Raw genomic sequence first — 18,826 nt, 5'->3', positions numbered from 1 at the left:
ATCTGTAACAGAGTGGACACCATGGAGGGAGTGGAAAACATGAAAAAGGATCTGAAGAAGCTAGAACAATGGTCTAAGGTCTGGCAATTAAAATTCAATAGTCACCACTGCTGGGGTATAGATCTCCCTTCAGGGTTTTTTTTATTTACCAAATAAAAACCAATAACCCCTTCTATTATGTAATCTATACAATGTATATTACTAAGTAACTCTACTTCACCAATCACCAATCATTTTTTTATATGTTTTTTCTCTTGCATTCAGAATAGTGCTCAGTGACTGGAAAAACATTTCCAAACTGACTAGCAGCCATATATAATGCTTTCCTTGTAGTACATCATCGCACTCCACCTCCTACCTATCTTGTTTGATGTTTTAGTTCAAGTGTAAAGGATCTACCCACTAGAACCTACCCAGCCTCCCTTTCTCCCCTTCCTTAGGGTTTTTTTTTTTTTTTAGCTTTACCCTAAAATTCCTCAGCCATGCATGGTATCTAAAATTTGAATTTTTCCTTTGATTTATTCAAGTCTGTTCACAAAGTATAAACCATTCTAGTTGCTTGACAAGCACACAGACTTAGGGGATTTTGTGAATAATATTCTAATTTTTGCTTTGCTCAGTAAGAGGTAAAGGTAAGCAAAAAGGAACTAAGAAAAAGGAAGGAACACTACTGTTTTGCCCCTGAAGCAGCCCATGCAGGGCAAAACATGGCTGTCCCCGTCGGGAGCAATACTGCAACACTAAGATAAGTGCTAGACACTGTATGATTGTGCAAACACACAGCAGATTAAAAGTTATATCGTAGTTTGTACAAAAGGAGGTTTTTTTAGCCGATGAAGATTCCATCTCGTAAAATCAGAATATAATGGTTTCTGGATCAGGAATACTGAGGCTTTTTCCTCCATAAGACAGTTGTAGCCATGCCATTTACAGCCACTCTCTTGAATTTAAATAATATTTATATAAAATATTGTGGTTGAGTCCAATTGATTATTTAAATATTTTAAATTTAACCACTAATAAAGTTTTAGGGGCTGATATAACTCCTGTGCTAGGCACTGAGCCTGGTGACCAGCCTTGAATATCCAGTTTATTTTTGGCTGGTTTAGGCTAAGTTGATATTCAGGCTTAGCTGATTATCTATAAACTGGCCAATGCTATCCCACCTTTTCACACGGCCAAATATGGTCGCTAAACCGGCTTTAAAAATAGGTGGATAGCCAGTTATATCGGGCGATATAACCTGCTATCTACTAGTCATTAACTGGGGATATTCAGCAGGGGATAGCCGGTTAATCTCCTGCTGAATTTCAGCGGAGAGCCAGTTAAATGCTATTTCACTGGTCAGCTGCTGTTCTGGCCAGTTAAATAGCACTGACTATCAGGAGCTTTATCTTCTATTGGCTATGTCTGCTTCCATGACTTCTTTTTTACATCTTAGCGGTGTACAAAGTAAAATTTAAGGTACTAAGCTAGGCTGGAGGTACATTCAGACACGGGCAAAGAACAGCACAAAAGGAAATGATGGGAAAGGGAATGGGACTTGATATACCGCCTTTCTGGTTTACATAGTATATACAGGTACTTATTTGTACCTGGGGCAATGGAGGGTTACGTGACTTGCCCAGAGTCACAAGGAGCTGCAGTGGGAATTGAACATAGTTCCCCAGACTCAAAGTCAGTCCACTGAACTAACCACTACCAACATTCCATTCCATGTAGAATCTCAAATAGGGAAATGGAAATGTGACTTGATATACTGCCTTTCTGCGGTTTTTGCAACTACATTCAAAAAGGTTTACATATTATATACAGGTACTTATTTGTAACTGGGGCAATGGGGGGGGGGGGGGGGGGGGGGTTAAGTGACTTGGCCAGAGTCATGAGGAGCTGCAGTGGGAATCGAACCCAGTTCTCCAGGTAAGTTACATGAAAGGCTTAAGGGCAGAGAGGGAAAGGTTGGAACAAGTGAGAAAAAGGGATACAGGGATTGTCCACCCATGCCCAAGTTCAGCTGGCAGGCCAGAACAGTGAGGAAAAGGGGAAGGGGGACAAGAAGTAGATAGTTTGCTCTCTGTGAACAGGACCCTCTTCAGAACTGTGAAATGACAGCAAACTTAAGGTGAAAATCTTGGACACATTCTCTTCTCCTCAGACTAGAGAGCTGCACGGGAATGGGGATAGTGGAGATCCCATGCGGGTCTTGTGGGGTTCCTGTGGAATGGTAAAACAAACTAAGCATTGCTTTCCCTCCCTGCACATACCTCAGATCACTCTGGTGGTCTAGTGGCTTGCTTCAGGGCAGGAAATTTCCCCATTCTTTCCTGCCCACTGCTGCTGATCCTTTCATTGCTGCCATTTGTTTATAATGGCTGCCAAGACTTCAAGCAGTGGTCTCGTGAGACTTCAGTAGAAGTCTTACAAGCAGCGGCAGCAGCGGGCAAGAAAGAGTGGGGATCTTTTCTGCCCCAAAGCAAGCTACTAGACCACCAGGGTGACAAGGTACTTGTGGGGAGGGCACCCAGGGGAGGAGAGGTAGATGGATGGTGTTATGTGTGTGGGTGGAAGTTGAAGCCAATTAGGTCAATCTCTGTTTCCCCCTTCCTCACACAGCCGTCATTGCTATACACTCAAAGAAAAGCAAACAAACCTATGAGCTGCTGCATCCACATTGTCGTTCTTTATTATTAGTAGCGGTTTTATTTAACCTCACTTATATTTTCAAACATGCCAGCTTGTGTACCGGATGTACACAGAGGAAGAATAACAGAATAGATAGAGTAGTAATTTGTTATAAATCGTAATCAGTGTGTAATTTGGAGGGGCGGTTATAGGGACACCCTAGCATTTGTTATATTTGTGCAGAGATTTTTTTTTCTCCTGGTAAAGGGTCACTAAAACAGACATCATGTTATAAGAATCAGGTGCTCAACATTCAGAGTTTCTACCTATTTACTTATGTCATTTATTTCTCACATTAAACATGAATTAGCTTGAAATTGGGAGCATTTTATTTTCTCCTGTGCCTACATCAAAAGAAAAAGATAGCATGTGGGAATTTGCTCCTTTTGGGTTTTTTTTAATTTATTTGAAAGCTTCCCATATGTAAATATAAATATCATGAAATAAAAACTAAATATCACAAAAACAGCTTCAAAATTATTGCTGGAAGAAACAGCACTAATAAAGGCTGTGTTTTGTGTTCATTTTTCTACACTGTTCTGTACAATACAGAACAGTGAAATTATGGCCAAATTTCAGTGATGATAACCTATTCACTGATGGGTTCATCTTAACTGTTGTAATCTGCCTTAGGAAGCCCTGGTGTTATAAAGATTGGAAATCATCTTCATCTCATCTCTTCTGTACAAATGGATTATTCTGTTTTGAATATATTTCAGGGACAAGTGATTTTCATGTCAAAATAATAAAAATAAATATTGCATGCAGATCTCTTTCTTGGGGGGGGGGGGGGGGGGGGGCAAGGCGACTGCGATGCGGCATGGGCTGGGATAGAGGAGATTACTTGTGGTGGGAACGGGTTAGATTCCTGTCCCCATATAACTTTCTACCTCAGACCTCGTCAATCTGTGGTATCACCTACACCTTCCTAGTTCATCCCTTTTCCACATAAAGAGTGGACAATATGCAAAACCACTCGCATAGGTGCAAAATCTGTGTGGTTTTTACCTGCAAGCTTGGTAAAACTAGGTGGGGAGTTTGGCTTTGATCACTGCCTAGGAAAAAGTACCAACAGAAATCTGAACCTGCTTTTTGGATATAGTTTATCCAGCAAAATGTCATGCAACATTTTGAAAATCCACAACTGTGCATGTGCCATAATACTTAATACTACTCCTTATGTTTATAGCACTGCTGGACATATGCAGTACTATACAATGTTGAAAATATTCAGCTATCCCTGCCCTGGTACCTGATGCAATGGGAGATAAAGTGGCCTGCCCAAAGTCACAAGCAGTGCTAGTGACAGTAGTGAGATTTGAACCCTGGCTTCTCTGGTTCTTGGTCCATTGCTTGTCGCTGGGATCGGCAGCATGGAATCTTACTGCTCTTTCAGATTCTGCCAGAGACTTGTGACCTGGTTTGGTTGCTTTTGGAAGAGGAATACTGGACTAGATGGGCCAACGGTCTGCCCCAGTATGGCTATTCTTATTGGTCTTGTGCTTTAACCACAAGGCCTCTTCCTCTCCTTTCTTAACCTTGCTCTTTGAAATGCCTGGGTCTATCATACGTGTTGTTGAATGGTACACATAATTTTACCTGCAATGAAGACAAGCAATATTCAAAGAGTCCATTTCTGCAGGCAAAATGTTGTTTTATCCAATGGAATGACTTTGAATACGTTCTCAGAACGTGTTTATAAATCCCCACAACACAAGCAGAGCGGAACACCATTTTGGTTGAAGGAGTCAAACAAACCTCTCTCTGGCATCCAAATACTCTAGTTTCTGATGCTGTGTTGGGAAAAACACTGGTAGGGCCAAAACTCCCATGGCCCACCTTATTCCACAAAAAGATCCACATGCATGAGTCACGGGTTTGTTCTGTATGTCTGCTTTCCATCCCCCTTATAATTCAAGATCATCAGAATCAGCCACACCTACGCTATGGTACAGTAAACCATGACATTTACCGAGGTACGACTATAAAATGTAAAAGCTATTACGTTTGTAAGATCACAAAGAGCAAAGAACACTCTCACTACGACAGACTATTCCATCAAAAAAGTTATTGCCCATCAGTGAAGAGTTCTTTGCACATGTGCCATTACATTTAACAGCATCAGTTGCAAGCAGGCTTTAAGCCGCCCAGATGTTATACCACCAATGCCCATGAAACACTTGTGATCACATAGAAATCAGATATTTAAGTACCTTTGGCTTCATAATTATCAGACAATTAATTACAGTGCATACCTTGCCCCATATGCTACATGTTTCTCTTTCACGCAGGAGATGCTCATTGCTGCATATTTGGGTTCACCATGGGTTCACCTCGTCACTACTTATTACATAGGTCATTTGCATAAGGATGACACAGATGAGAATAACCTTGATAAACCCCTTAAGAGTAGCACCCTTCCCCCTTTTCATGGGGTGGATAGCAGAGGAGCAGAAGTGAGGGGTGCGTGTGGGCACTCACTGAAAAACAGACTAAAATTAGTAAGTCCTAGTTCGGAGACATTCCTTGTGTTACCTAATGATCCAATATTACAGTCCTTTGAATCAGAGGCCAACCAAATTTTGGTTTTGGTTGGTTTGGCCATTCTTTGGGTTCGGCAAAAAAAAAATGCCACTGCATTTGTGGCTGAAAACAAAACTCCCCCCACCCGGCTGCTCATCCCTTCCTTGACTACCTGTAGGTCCTCTCTGGGCCTAATTAAGGTCATGGGTAAAGCTGGGATGGCTCAAATTTCTATGGAGAAGGAGTCTTACCAAGTTCCCAAAGTTCTTCATTACAGTTCTAATACTGGCCTCACTATTACAGAAACTCATTCCGTAAGTAGCTAAATACACAGTTTCTCCCATTCCATGATCCTGCTACAAGGCATCAAATTTCACTAATTCAATTAAGAATCAATTAAAAAGGCAAATCTTTAGATCATGATTTTCTCTCTTCAAGGCTTGCACAAAAGAGTCCTGATACTCAGTGACTGAGGACAGTAAGGAACCACATGGCAAAAGACAAAGCCAGCTTCTTGGTATGCCTTCTTCAGCTCAACCTGAATATAAAACAGACATATAAATGAATATACAAGAACAAAAATTATCAGGTACTGTTAACATGGCACTGCACATAAAATCCATACCAGGTTCTTGGGATCAAGGCACAGCCCTATCACAGCACCTCCACTGCCTGGCAATTTCACAGCAGATCCGTGCTGAAAATAACAAAGCACTGGTCAGAAAAAATTTAAGTCTCTTTGGTGGAAGGAAGGGGTGTCGATGCATGTCTCAATTCATCCAACACACACACATTGAAAATTAGAACCTTGCATCAACAGAGAATCTGAGCCACCATTCAAGCATCTACTAAAGCCTAATGAGGATGCCGATTAAACATCCACAAAAAATATAAAAAAAGAAAGCCCCCCTCAACCAAACCTCATTAACTCATTCCGTTTTCATCACCTATACTTTCTCAGCTTTTCTGCCGTCCCAGTTACAGCAGTAATCATGCTTATTTTGGATGCTCATAAATCTGCATTTAGATGTCTATTATGCATAAATATCTATGTTCTGATTTTGCAAAACTGGGATATGGGCATCTAAAATTGAAAAACCCCCAAACGGAAAGGGGATCCAGTTTGGACACGTTTTTGTGCAGGACTAGGATGAGCCCAAAAAATAAATATTTATCCCTCATTTCATAAAAGGAATGAACATCTGTGTCCAAAAAGTTGGATATTGGGAGTTAGACTTGCTACCCAGAACGTTCAGGTTTCAGAGAAGTGCTCCACTGAAGGGATAAGGGGAGGTCAATGATGTCCCCCCACTCTCCCAACCCGAAAGCAAAATCTGGCAAGGGATACCAGGCTCTGTGGCAGCTTTGGAGAAATGGATTTCTATATTTCTACAATGGCTGACATAACCGTTTTATATTCCAGCACAAACGTCTATGTTGCCATTTAAAAAAACAGTCATTCTTATGCCACTAAAGAGACATTTATGTTCTCAGGGCCGGTGCTAGCGGCTCTGGCGCCCCCCCTGCAAACTTTCAGTTGGCTCCCCCCTCCCCCAGTCCAGCATCTCCTTTCTCTCTTCTCCCTCCCCCCTTTTCAGCCCAGTGCCTTAAAAGGTGAAAAGCAAATGTGGTTTTTTTTTACTCAACAGTTTTTCAATTTATTAGAAAGCTTCCCATATGTAGATATAAATTTCATGAAATAAAATTGAATATCACTAAAACTGCTGGTGGAAACAGCACCAGTAAAGGCTATATTTTGTGCTCCATTTTCTACACTGTTCTATACAATACAATAATACATGGCCAAATTTCAGTGAGGATATTCTATTTACTGATGGGTTCATCTTAACTGTTGCTGTAATCTGCCTTGGAAAGCCTGGTATTAGCTTGGAAGTAAAATTAAACTATCCTTTCATTGGGGCACATGGCATCACAGCTTCACCTCATCTCTTTTGTACAAATGGATTATTCTGTTTTGAGCATGATTCAGGGACAAGTGCTTTTCATAAGTCAAAATAATAAAAATAAATATTTTCCTTCATGCTATACAAATGTTAATAATAATAATGTAGATCTCTCATTTGTTTAAACATAACTAAATGGGCTATAAGCCCCTAATGCAGTCCATTGATTTTCTTATATTTTGTCCTTGTGATGAGTGTCTTATACTGTGCCAAAACCTGTCCCCCTCACTGCTGCCATCCCCTTCCTGCATACTACAGCCCCCCCTCTCCCACACAATACAGTCCTACTTTTAAGGGCCTGCCCACTCCTGGTGGTGTAGTGGCCCCTGCGGCTGCAGGAAACAATCCCACTTTTTCCTGCCCACTGCCGCTATTCTGTCTCTGCTTTGCTCTTGTGCGCCGTGGGCAGTGCCACCATGTTTTCAAAATGGCTGCCGAGACTGGAAGCCTTGGCAGCCATTTTGAAAACACAGTGGCGGTGCCTGTGGAGCAGAAGAGCAAAGCAGAGACAGAGTAGCAGCAGCGGGCAGGAAAGAGTGGGATTCTTTCCTGCCCCTGTAGCCACAGAGGCTACTACACCACAAGGGTGGGCCACGGCCTTCAAGGTAGGCCTTGGGAGGGCTGTAGTGTGCAGTGGCAGTGGAGCACAGCTCAATGGGTAAGCACGGCAGTTTCTGGTGTCCCTCAAATGTTGGCGCTCCCCCCTGCCATGCATACCCTGCTTACCGCGTTCCGCTGGCCCTGTACGTTCTTGTGTTGCCCTGCTGATATTTTAGACATCTACTTTTCTAAAATGGCTGTTCATGCTGCACGTCCCCAGCACATGAACATCCATTTCTCCATGCATTTTAAAACAGGCTCTACTTCTGCAGATCCTGTTCTAAGATTCTAGTGGAACATCAGAACCTCCTAACTTGGACAGCTACATTTTGCTAAATACTCAAAAATCAACCTTCTGTGTGTCATACAAGCATTGCCTCCGATATAGGGTATTACAGCAGAACACTACAACCCCATCATCACTGTACCTTCTGTGCTATTTCTACCATCTTCAAGTTTCCTGGGCCCAGGCAAGCTTCTGTAAAGATGGATCTGCAAAAAATAAAGAACACAAGTCACATATTTGAGTAAAACACAAACCACCTGAGTCTCTCTGGCAGGTTCCAAGTCCTGTAGAATCTAGGATTTCTAGCAGAAATGCAGGCACTCCCCTAGCTGGGCATAGTCATAGTAACGTAGTAGATGACAGCAGATAAAGACCTGTACAGTCCATCCAGTCTGATAAACTCATAGTATAAGGTATGATACATATACTTGATCTTGATTTGTCCTTGCCATTTTCAGGGCACAGACTGTACTGGTGTACCTGGCACTGGCCTTGTTCTCCAGTTACAGAAGCTGAATCTGTCCAGCCATGATCAGGGCACAGACCGTAGAAGGCTATGTTTTCCTCCTGTTGACAGGATCAGTGAGGCAGGTTTGGAATAGAAGAAAGCTATCAGGAAAGGCTGGGGTAGCCTAAGAGGCCAGATGTTCAAGCACCAACTGCACTGGTCTTGCTGGCCTTTTGAATTCTTTTGGGACCTTGTGAGTGGAAAGGAGTGGAAAGGAGAAGTGCTTGGTATAAACTAAAAAAGGGATCTTGAATGCCCAGCATTCCAAAGGGGTGGCACAAAATGAAAGGATCTGCAAAAACTATCTTGGGTAAAGCATGATATGGCCGGTAGCTGGGATATATCCTTAGCAGTATGGACGGGAATAACTGGGCAGACTGGCTGGACCAGTTTGTACTCTTCTGCCATCATGTAAAATAAACCAGGCTAAATCGTGCATACCAAGATGAATGCCCTCCGATAGAAGCGAGGTAACAAGACAGTAAAGTCCTTAATATACAGGGATTAGAATAGGCGTTCCAATACAACCTAGTCCAAAATACAAACTATATTTGATGCATTTCCTAAAATGTGCTTTCCCACATCTAGTCATTAGGTGCTCCCCACTTTTCCAACCATCCAATGGAAATGAACATTGGGGTAAGCAAAGCCTTAACACCCCAAAGTTTCAGAAAGAGAAGGGGTATTTACAAAACATCAAAATCAGCAAAAAATGTTTACAGTAGACTCTCTTCAGGCTGGAAAGAAATGGGAACTTAAAACACTGAAACATTTTAATTTGTTAGTTATTTACTAATCAGTCTTAGACACCATCCCTCCCAACAGGCCACAAGATGGTGTACAAACTTTACTATTGATATCGGCGTACTGTCTGATCTGTTTTAATTTTAAATCCGTTTTTATATTGTACAGCGCGTTGTTATTGTTTTTAAGGAAGTGCAGTGTTCCAAATAAAACTAACTGTAAACCATATGAAATACAAAACTATAATATGCATAATTGTTATAAGAAAATAAGATGATAGACATTTAAAAGGCAATTGTATAACAGGGTGTCTACATTTACACACCACATGAGCACAAAAATGTACAGAGTACTGTCACTTTTAGCAGGCAAACGTACTCTTATGCACATCGATGGCAGCAAATCAACTTAGAGCTATTCTGTAAGGCCACAGATTAGTGGCATACCCCGAAATTCTATATATATAGTGCCTTAAGTTGTGCGCGCTAATTTGGCTGCATGGCACCAAATTAATTTGGTGTGAGGCTAGCCCTCGGATCAGACCACACTACTACAGTGTCTCCAGTGAGCTCGGGGCTCTCTGTGCAGACACTGAAGTGTTAGGAGCCCCACTTCCCCAGGAATATTTTCCTTAAAAATAACAATCACAACCAACATTTTTGGTCATTAGTTCTTCAGAACTAGAACTAATTGTTGTATAACGTGGGATATAAATGACACAATAACTACCGTAAATACATTAACAAGCGCTGATAGTTGTACTTAACCAATTAGCGGAACTAATTAGCTTTAATTAGAATTTACGCACACAACTTTCTAGGCGTATTCAGTCAAAAAGGGGGCATGGCTATGGGCGTAGAATGGGCATGTTGTGGGCATTAAAAAAAAAAAAACAAACAACACAAAAGTATGCGCACTATTATAGAATACGCCTAACTTAGGAACAGGTATTTAAGCCTGGTTTAGGTGGCCTACATGAGTGTGCCTAAAGTTTAGTCACAAGAATGGTGCATGAGAATTCTATAAACTACACTTAACTTTAGGTGAGGTTTATAGAATCACGCTGTGTGATGCCAATTTTTAAGGCGCCATATATAAAATCCCCCCCCCCCCCCCCCCATAGGGGCAGATTCTGTATATGGCACCTAAAAGCTCCTTGTGAAATAAATTTCTGCCTAAGCGCATTCTGTAAATGACACCTATATTTAGGCGCAGTATATAGAATATGCTTAAAACTACGCACATCCATTTACATCAAGGGAAATGTGGCATAAATACTGGCGTGTAGATTTAGGCATGCACAGGGGCATATTCTATAAAAGTATGCATACATTTTGGAAGGCCCATGAAACGTCTGTTTCCCCACCCGTAACAACGCCCCTTTTTGGATGCTTGCATTACAATTTATGCACTCTGCGTTACAGAATACGTTTAGAGAGTTGTACGTGCAAATTCTAATTATTGCAAATTAGTGCTCATTATTGCTCGTTAAGACTCATTATCAATGCTGATTAGCTTAAGCCAATTAATTTGCATGCGTTTTGGCATGGATCTCTAGATGCACTTTATAGAATCTAGCAGATAGTGTGTAAATGCAAGGGGAGTGTTCCCATGGGTGGGGTTGCCACTTACATTAAATCATGCATGCCCTTGCCATACCTATGCCAGCTGCTATAGCTGAGGAACTGCAGGTGCATCTATCTAAGGTGTACCAATGCCAAGTTAGGTTAGCATTCCACATTGAAAGAAGGCAGGGATGGGGAGGATGAAGGTTTCCAATTGCATTAGAAGCTTTGGAGTCAACTTTCACCTTGGTGTTCTCTCCCCACCCCAAACACATCTGCTCCACAGGGTTTCTTCCTTACTTGAGACTAAGGTATAAAAGACCAGCAGACAAATCTTTTTCAAAGACAGAGAAGCTATAGAAGTAGAGGACATGACGGGGAAACTGCAAGTAGGTAAGTTTAAAAGCAAAATCAGGAAATACTTTTTCACAGAAATGGTGGTGGATGTCTACAACACTCTCCTGCTCGAGGTGATGGGGACAAAAACAAGTGACAGAATTCAAGACAACATAGGATAAACACAGAGGATCCCTATATGGCATGAGGATGGGATCAAAGCAAAACAAATGATGGAGGGGGGTGTAGCTTGCATAGAAGGAGGTAACCTGCATATTCTGCACAGAGCGGCAGGTACAGCTCTAGCCACATTGCTGGGCAGACTAGATGGACCATGCCGGTCATTATCTGTCATCTGTTACTCTGTTATTATACTACTCAGTATCACTTCTTGGTCTCATTTTGATGAAGATCCAAAGGACAGTCTCTTCTTGACCTTTCAGCTGAGATGAAGTATTTGTATAATGCAGAGTGGTTAATGGCCCTGTCACCCAACCTCAGTGGGCACATAATGATATAACAACCACTGTCAAAAGAGAAGGCTTTAATGTCTTACTAGAAAACAAAAAGGAATAAAATCTCTCTATGTCAGTTCATACCGTCTCAGTTCAAAATTCTTGTCCATCAGTGTGGCCAGTTCTGTCCAGTCCTGGGACTCCAAGGCCTGCCTAAGGAAACAGAACATAAGGGAATCTTAAACATAAGGATATATGTAGCCCATGCTGCTCACATGCCACATTTCTCAGGGAGAGTCTCAGGAAAAAAGACTGGCAAACGGGAAGCAAGCTCCAGTTTCAAAGCAGTTATGTTACAGTATATTTATAATTAAATCATTTTATGGAACATTACAAATGTCACATGGTACAAAATGTCCCACTGTATATAAAACGTAACTGAACATTCTAGTTCGATTTCCCCCTCTCCCAATATCTCCCCAAACCTCCCCCACCCCTATCAATCCCTTTTCCTGGAACTGTATTAATAAACAAAACATTACACCATTTAATACACTTAAAATTACATTGTCTATGAAATATAAATTAAACATAGTATTCATAGTAAGAACCAAATCATAATACAAGTAAATTCCCTTCCCCTTGACATTTATCCTCTTTCTTCTCCTTCCCCCACCCCTGTCCTTGAACATCTTTATTACACCTGTTGACTTTCTATTCCTTAACTATAATTATCCAATGGAGGGCCTGGACTCTTACAGTCCTCTCACATCTCCAAAATATTGCCAACTCTCTATTTTCTACCCTCAACTGCCCTCTCACTCAATTATCCTCTTCTAGGGTGTCCAAGATTCTATTTGTCCCAGAAAACAGGTAGGCAAGCGGTCCGCTAGTCCTAAAAGGATAGTGAACGTTGAAGCAGACATGGTGAAGATATTAAAAATCGTTACTATAGAATCATAAGAGTGCCCGACACGGCTGTGTTTCGCCCACTAGGGGCTGCTTCAGGGGCAATACGTGTACTGGTAAAACAAATAAATAACGGTTAGTATAATAAATAATAATCATAAAATCTAAATCATAAATAATAGATGATGAAATGTGAAGCATATGAATAAACAAATACCATACTTAAATCAAATCAGCATAATAAATATTAATCACAAAATATAAATCATAAATGACATACTAAATCATAAAATGCAAATCATAGGAGTAAACATAAAAAATATTCTTATCAAATGTGTGGTACCCAAATGAGAACTCAAATAATAAAACCACAAAAAACACATAGTGAGAACATAAAAGTACTACACTTAAAAACATCCAAATGTGTATAGAGACCAGGCAAGGCATATTACCTACCCTTGTGGTGTTAGACATTCATTTCATCCAAGGTATTACTGTAATAAAGGAAATAAAAAATAGTCCACTCAGTAAAAAATGTAAAGGATCAAGGCAGCAAGTAATAAAAGCAGTGCACTTTCCAGGACCTCCTATCATCGGGGGGGGGGGGGGGGGGGGGGGGGGGGGGGGGGGGGGGTTGTGCTCCAGCATCAATGAATGTATGTGGAGAGCAACTCTCTTTAAAAGCTGCTGGGTCACATGACCTGCTCCTATCCTTATTATTATTTATTACTAGTAAAAAAGGCCCGTTTCGGAAAGAAATGAAACGGGCGCTAGCCAGGTTTTTCTCGTAGTGTGTAGAAGCGCTGCCGGGCCGCCTCGTCTTCCACATTGCGCCCTCTCTCCCGCCTCCTCTTCGTCGTTCCGCCCTCTCTCCTGCTTTCGGCTACTGATTGGCTCCTTGAATGTGCTCCGCCCTCAACGTCATGACGTTTGACGCGAGGGCGGGGCCCACAGACTGTGCTACAGAGCTTCGAACCCGCCTCCTCTTCGTCGTTCCGCCCTCTCTCCTGCTTTCGGCTACTGATTGGCTCCTTGAATGTGCTCCGCCCTCAACGTCATTACGTTTGACGCGAGGGCGGGGCCCACAGACTGTGCTACAGAGCTTCGAACAAACGAACTGGCTTCATTGACGTCAGTGGTCAATGGAACGTTGAGAGTGGTTTTTATGTCCAGATGGGGCGTGGCCTAGGGCGCAGATGGGCGTGGCTGAGTGCGGGAGTCCAAATAGCCTAGGTCAGGAGCCACAGTTGGAGTGAGGTGAGCTTCAGAACGTCTGAGGGGGATTCAGAATGTCTGAGGGGGATTTTATTTATATAGATACTAACCATATTATACTAAATGTACTCACTCTGCTGCTCCCCAGTATCTCTCCACACTCGTCCATCCCTACACCCCTTCCCGTGCACTCCGCTCCATGGATAAATCCTTCTTATCTGTTCCCTTCTCCACTACTGCCAAACTCCAGACTTCGCGCCTCCTGTCTCGCTGCACCCTACGCCTGGAATAAACTTCCTGAGCCCCTACGTCTTGCCCCATCCTTGGCCACCTTTAAAGCTAGACTGAAAGCCCACCTCTTTAACATTGCTTTTGACTCGTAACCACTCGCCTCCACCTACCCTCCTCTCTTCCTTCCCGTTCACATTAATTGATTTGATTTGCTTACTTTATTTTTTGTCTATTAGATTGTAAGCTCTTTGAGCAGGGACTGTCTTTCTTCTATGTTTGTGCAGCGCTGCGTACGCCTTGTAGCGCTATAGAAATGCTAAATAGTAGTAGTAGTCCAAGCACAATAATTATGGCAACTGAGGATGTTTAGATCTGATTATCTCCTGATCATTTTTGAATGATTGTACAAGTGATCATTTTGTCCCAGTTAGACAATTATAATGCTTTGTATGTTGGTTTACATTCTAATTTAGCTTGTAAGTTACAACTTTTGCAGAATGTTGCAGCAAATTCTTAATTATTTTCAAGATTTCATCATGTAATGCCCGTTGAAAAGCTTGCACTGGCTGTCATTTCATGCACATGTTGAATTTAAGATTGCTTGTATGGTGTTTAAAATTTTACATGGTTATTGTTTTTTCATACTCATTTATTAATATATCCAGTTTTTCATAAGAGTTATCAACTTCTGTTCTACTCTATTATTTGGATTTCCAGCAGTAAAGAAAGCACGTTACAAAAGAATTTTAGATGGTTCTTTTGTACTAAAATTTGAAATTCACTTCCGAAGCAATTGGTACTTTCTGGTTATTTTTTGTTTTGTAAAGCACTGAAAAACTCATCTGTAGCGAGAAGTTTGCTAGGCTGTATAGAGAGAGGTGTGATCAGCAGAAGAAAGGAAGTGTTGATGCCCCTGTACAAGTCGTTGGTCAGGCCCCACCTGGAGTATTGTGTTCAGTTTTGGAGGCCGTACCTTGCGAAGGATGTTAAAAAAAATGGAAGCGGTGCAAAGAAAAGCTACGAGAATGGTACGGGATTTGCGTTCCAAGACGTATGAGGAGAGACTTGCTGACCTGAACATGTGTACCCTGGAGGAAAGGAGGAACCGGGGTGATATGATACAGACGTTCAAATATTTGAAAGGTATTAATCCGCAAACAAATTTTTTCAGGAGATGGGAAGGCGGTAGAACGAGAGGACATGAAATGAGGTTGAAGGAGGGCAGCCTCAGGAAAGATGTCAGGAAGTATTTTTTCACAGAGAGGGTGGTGGATGCTTGGAATGCCCTCCCACGGGGAGTCTTGTTGGGCAGACTGGATGGACCGTGCAGGTCTTTTTCTGCTGTCATCTACTATGTTACTATCTCTTTAACAAATACCTGAATATGTAACACTGTTGTCTTTTTTTGGTGTTCGTACTTCATCTTTTGTATCCTGCTTAGATTCTTTAATAATAGAAGCAGGATAGAAATGCCAAGAATACAATAATGCATAAAAATACTTTAAGGATTCTTCATATACATTCATTGATGCTGGAGCAGAAACACCCCCTCCCCCACCCCAGGTGATAGGAGGTCCTGGTAAGTGCGCTGCCTTGATCCTTACACTGTTTACTGAGTGAACTTCCTAACTTTTACTGAGTGGCCTTTTAGGTTTAAGGTCATGCACAGCTCAGAGATTTTTTTTTTCTTTATTACAGTAATACCTTGGATGAAATGAATGTCTAACACCTCAAGGGTAGGTAATGTGCCTTGCCTGGTCCCTATATACATTTGGATGCTTTTAAGTATAGTACTTTTATGTTCTCACTATGGGCTTCTTTTACTAAACTGCACTAGCGACTCCCGTGTGGCAAATACGACACAACCCATTCAAACTGAATGGGCTGCGGCGCATTTAACGCATGCACCAGGAATCGCTAGCACGGTTTAGTAAAATAGGCCCTTTATGTGTAGTTTATGTATTTATGAGTTCTCAGCGTGGTACCATACATTTAATGTTATGATTTAGTATGTTATTTATGATTTACGTTTTATTATTAAAATTTATTATGCTAATTTGATTTGTGTATGGTATTTATGTTTATTCAGACACTTCACATTTTATCTACTGTATGTCATTTATGGTTTACATTTTATGATTATTATTTATTATACTAACCATTATTTATTTATTTATTTGTCTTACCAGTACAGGGATTGGCCCTGAAGCAGCCCCTGGTGGGTGAAACACAGCCGTGTCGAGCACTCTCATTATCGATTCTATAATAAAGATTTTTAATATCTTCACCATGTCTGCTTCAACATCCAAGATTCTATTTGTTACAGTAGATTTATTGTACCTGACCATACTGAACTTCATAATGGATTTTGTACCCAGAAGAGATGAGTAAAGAGCTCTAGGAGACTAAAGCACTTGTATCCAAAATGGGCATTACAGCGCCCCTCTGCCACAGACTCCAACACTGCCATCGCCACTTTTGGGGAAATTTTCAGAACTATCTGCTTTTCTTCAAATTCAACAGATGCTTTTTACCCATCGACACTGCATCGATTGTGAAAGAGAAAGTGCTGCATGCTTTTCCTTTGGAACTTCCTATGGGTTCCAAGGATAGACTTTGCAAGGAAAATATTGAAATGCAAATTTCTGCACACAATCAAAACAATCCCACCCAACATACAATCCTGCAATCGTCTCTCTTAAATGTGGCTACCCTATGTGTGATGTGGAAGATGGCACATACGTTTAACTATCAATGGAGAGCAATTTTCAATCAGCCAATTTTAAGTAGGTAATTTGTTATTAACTTGTGCACAAGGCATTGAAAATTGAACTCTCTGGGACTTAGTTGACAAGGCACTTGTCTAATGCAGACTTTCAAGGTTAACAAACTAAATAAAATGTATGGGGGTTGATATTCAGTGGGACTTATCTAAGGCAAAGTAGGCACATACCTAGGGCCTAAATGATTAGGAGGGCCCCTGTCAAATTCTATGGCTCTCAAGGAAATTGTTTGCCCTGGTAAGGAAGGTGCTGGCAGAAAGAAAGGTGGGGGTCCAGGGACCAGAACCACTCCAACCTAGAGGTCTGTCTATTCTCTGTACTCCTATTGGCTGCGGAAGTTGGGAAGCAATGCTTATTTCCTGATGCATCTTCCCCTACAGTCAGAATCATGTGTTACCTTATTTGAGAGCAATTTAAAATGTACTTATATTAGCATGGTGCAGGCAGCCAATTGTGTGTCTGCCTAGGGTCCCCAAAAGGATTAATCCTGTCCTGTTATCTGGGAAGGAACAGTTCCTAATGGGAAAAGTCTTGTTCACCAAGACCAGACAATGCAGCTGAAAATCCAGACAGACCACCTCGGTACTAGCTAGGTAATGCTGGGGCTGTCTGGGAGCACACCTAAGATGGAGCCAGAAGTTACCTGGTTAGTGGTGATATTCAAGCTGCTAACTAGGTAATTATCCAGATAAAAGTTAGAACAGCAAAAGGGCTGTTCTATCAGGAGCATAGTCAGGATTCAGTTTTTGAGAGGGACCCAACACATTTTCTCTCTACTCTACTCCTCCCCCCCCCCCCCCCCAGCCATGTTAATAACTTTACCTTTGCTGGTGGGGATGCCCAATTCCCAACAACTAATGAGATCCATTGCCTGGAAATGCCCCAGTGCTACTTCAGCAGTGAAGAAATTGGTGGCCTCCTTTCCAGTCACTGATGCTGGCGAACTGAGCATGCGTGAGGAGTACCAATGTCAGCAGCTGGAAAGGAGGCTGCGGAAGTCTCACAAGGCCGCCACTTGAAGTCTCGACAGCCATTTTGTAGAAGTGGCGGCAGCGGGCAGGAAAGAGTGGGGTTCTTTCCTGCCCCGAAGAGGCCACTAGACCACCAGGGCGCCTTAAGGTAGGTTAGGGGGAGAGGGGCAGTATAGCCCAGCCAGCCAAGGAGGTTTAATGACAGCCCACGCAATAGCCAGCCAGCTAGGGGAAGGAGGGAAGGGTGATGCTAAAGTGATGTCAGACGCTAGTTTGCAGCTGACTGGGCCGAACAACCGGTCACAGCTCAGCTGTTTTTGGGATCGGCAGTTCAGCTGCAAGATGAATGGAAAATACTTATTTTTTTTAAATACTTTCTTAACTTGTAGTTCGTTACTAAGTAAAAAAGTACAACTTATTTGTAACGAGTTACAAGTAAAAAGAATTGGAAAAACGCTTAGTTACTACCCATCTCTGGCAGAATATGACTTCCTATATTTACAATGGAGAGAGAATTCCAAACAGTTTCTATGAATACAGCATTGAGGACTTACTTAGCTAGATCTGTAAGTTCTGAGAACGATCTCATGGCTTCCACAACTTTAGTATCACCTAAGATGCAAAAGCACACGATGGTAAATCTAGTACAAAAACGGACATCACCAGGGCCTCTCCTTTTCTTTTCACCATTATTATGAAAAATCACACTCACTCACTCTTCCAATATAAAAGAGATATGGGATGCTGCAGCCTTTCATTAAAGGAAGCATCGCCTGGGGTTGAAGCTACCTCCGAGCTCCAAAAATCTGCCAAGCCGATAGGTAGCCCACCTCCAGGTGATTCAGAGGGAAACCTCTGTGCCATGGACACTTTAGGAAAACAGTCCCTCATCAGGGTAAAGCCCCATCTTCTTGCAGTATGGACTATGCAGAATATAAATGTTTTAAATATAAATAAATAAAATTAATGCAATCCTTGCTCTAAGAACTCACTATTCTGCAGTAGTGAACAGACAGCGAGGATAACGTAAACACATTGATTATGACATCCCCAA

General features: G+C 41.8%; 1 protein-coding gene across 3 annotated transcripts in view; it reads right to left on the bottom strand.

Annotated features, from left to right (window-relative positions):
• Window positions 1-3,477: 3,477 nt before the first annotated feature.
• The window catches only part of LOC115482084 (glucuronokinase 1-like), a 68,837-nt gene continuing 53,488 nt past the window's right edge, over window positions 3,478-18,826 (bottom strand). For all 3 annotated transcript variants that reach the window (XM_030221648.1, XM_030221650.1, XM_030221649.1), the window contains 5 exons: window positions 18,327-18,384; window positions 11,808-11,876; window positions 8,198-8,261; window positions 5,831-5,902; window positions 3,478-5,743 (listed from right to left, as the gene is read on the bottom strand). In XM_030221648.1, the coding sequence (XP_030077508.1) occupies window positions 5,639-5,743; window positions 5,831-5,902; window positions 8,198-8,261; window positions 11,808-11,876; window positions 18,327-18,384 (368 nt within the window). In that variant the 3' untranslated portion in view covers window positions 3,478-5,638. The remainder of the gene's footprint in view (window positions 5,744-5,830; window positions 5,903-8,197; window positions 8,262-11,807; window positions 11,877-18,326; window positions 18,385-18,826) is intronic.

This window comes from Microcaecilia unicolor, chromosome 12 (assembly GCF_901765095.1).
Source record: "Microcaecilia unicolor chromosome 12, aMicUni1.1, whole genome shotgun sequence".
Classification (NCBI taxonomy): domain Eukaryota; kingdom Metazoa; phylum Chordata; class Amphibia; order Gymnophiona; family Siphonopidae; genus Microcaecilia; species Microcaecilia unicolor.
The sequence above is the reverse complement of the archived record's forward strand: the minus strand, read 5'-3'. Positions and strand labels throughout refer to the sequence as shown.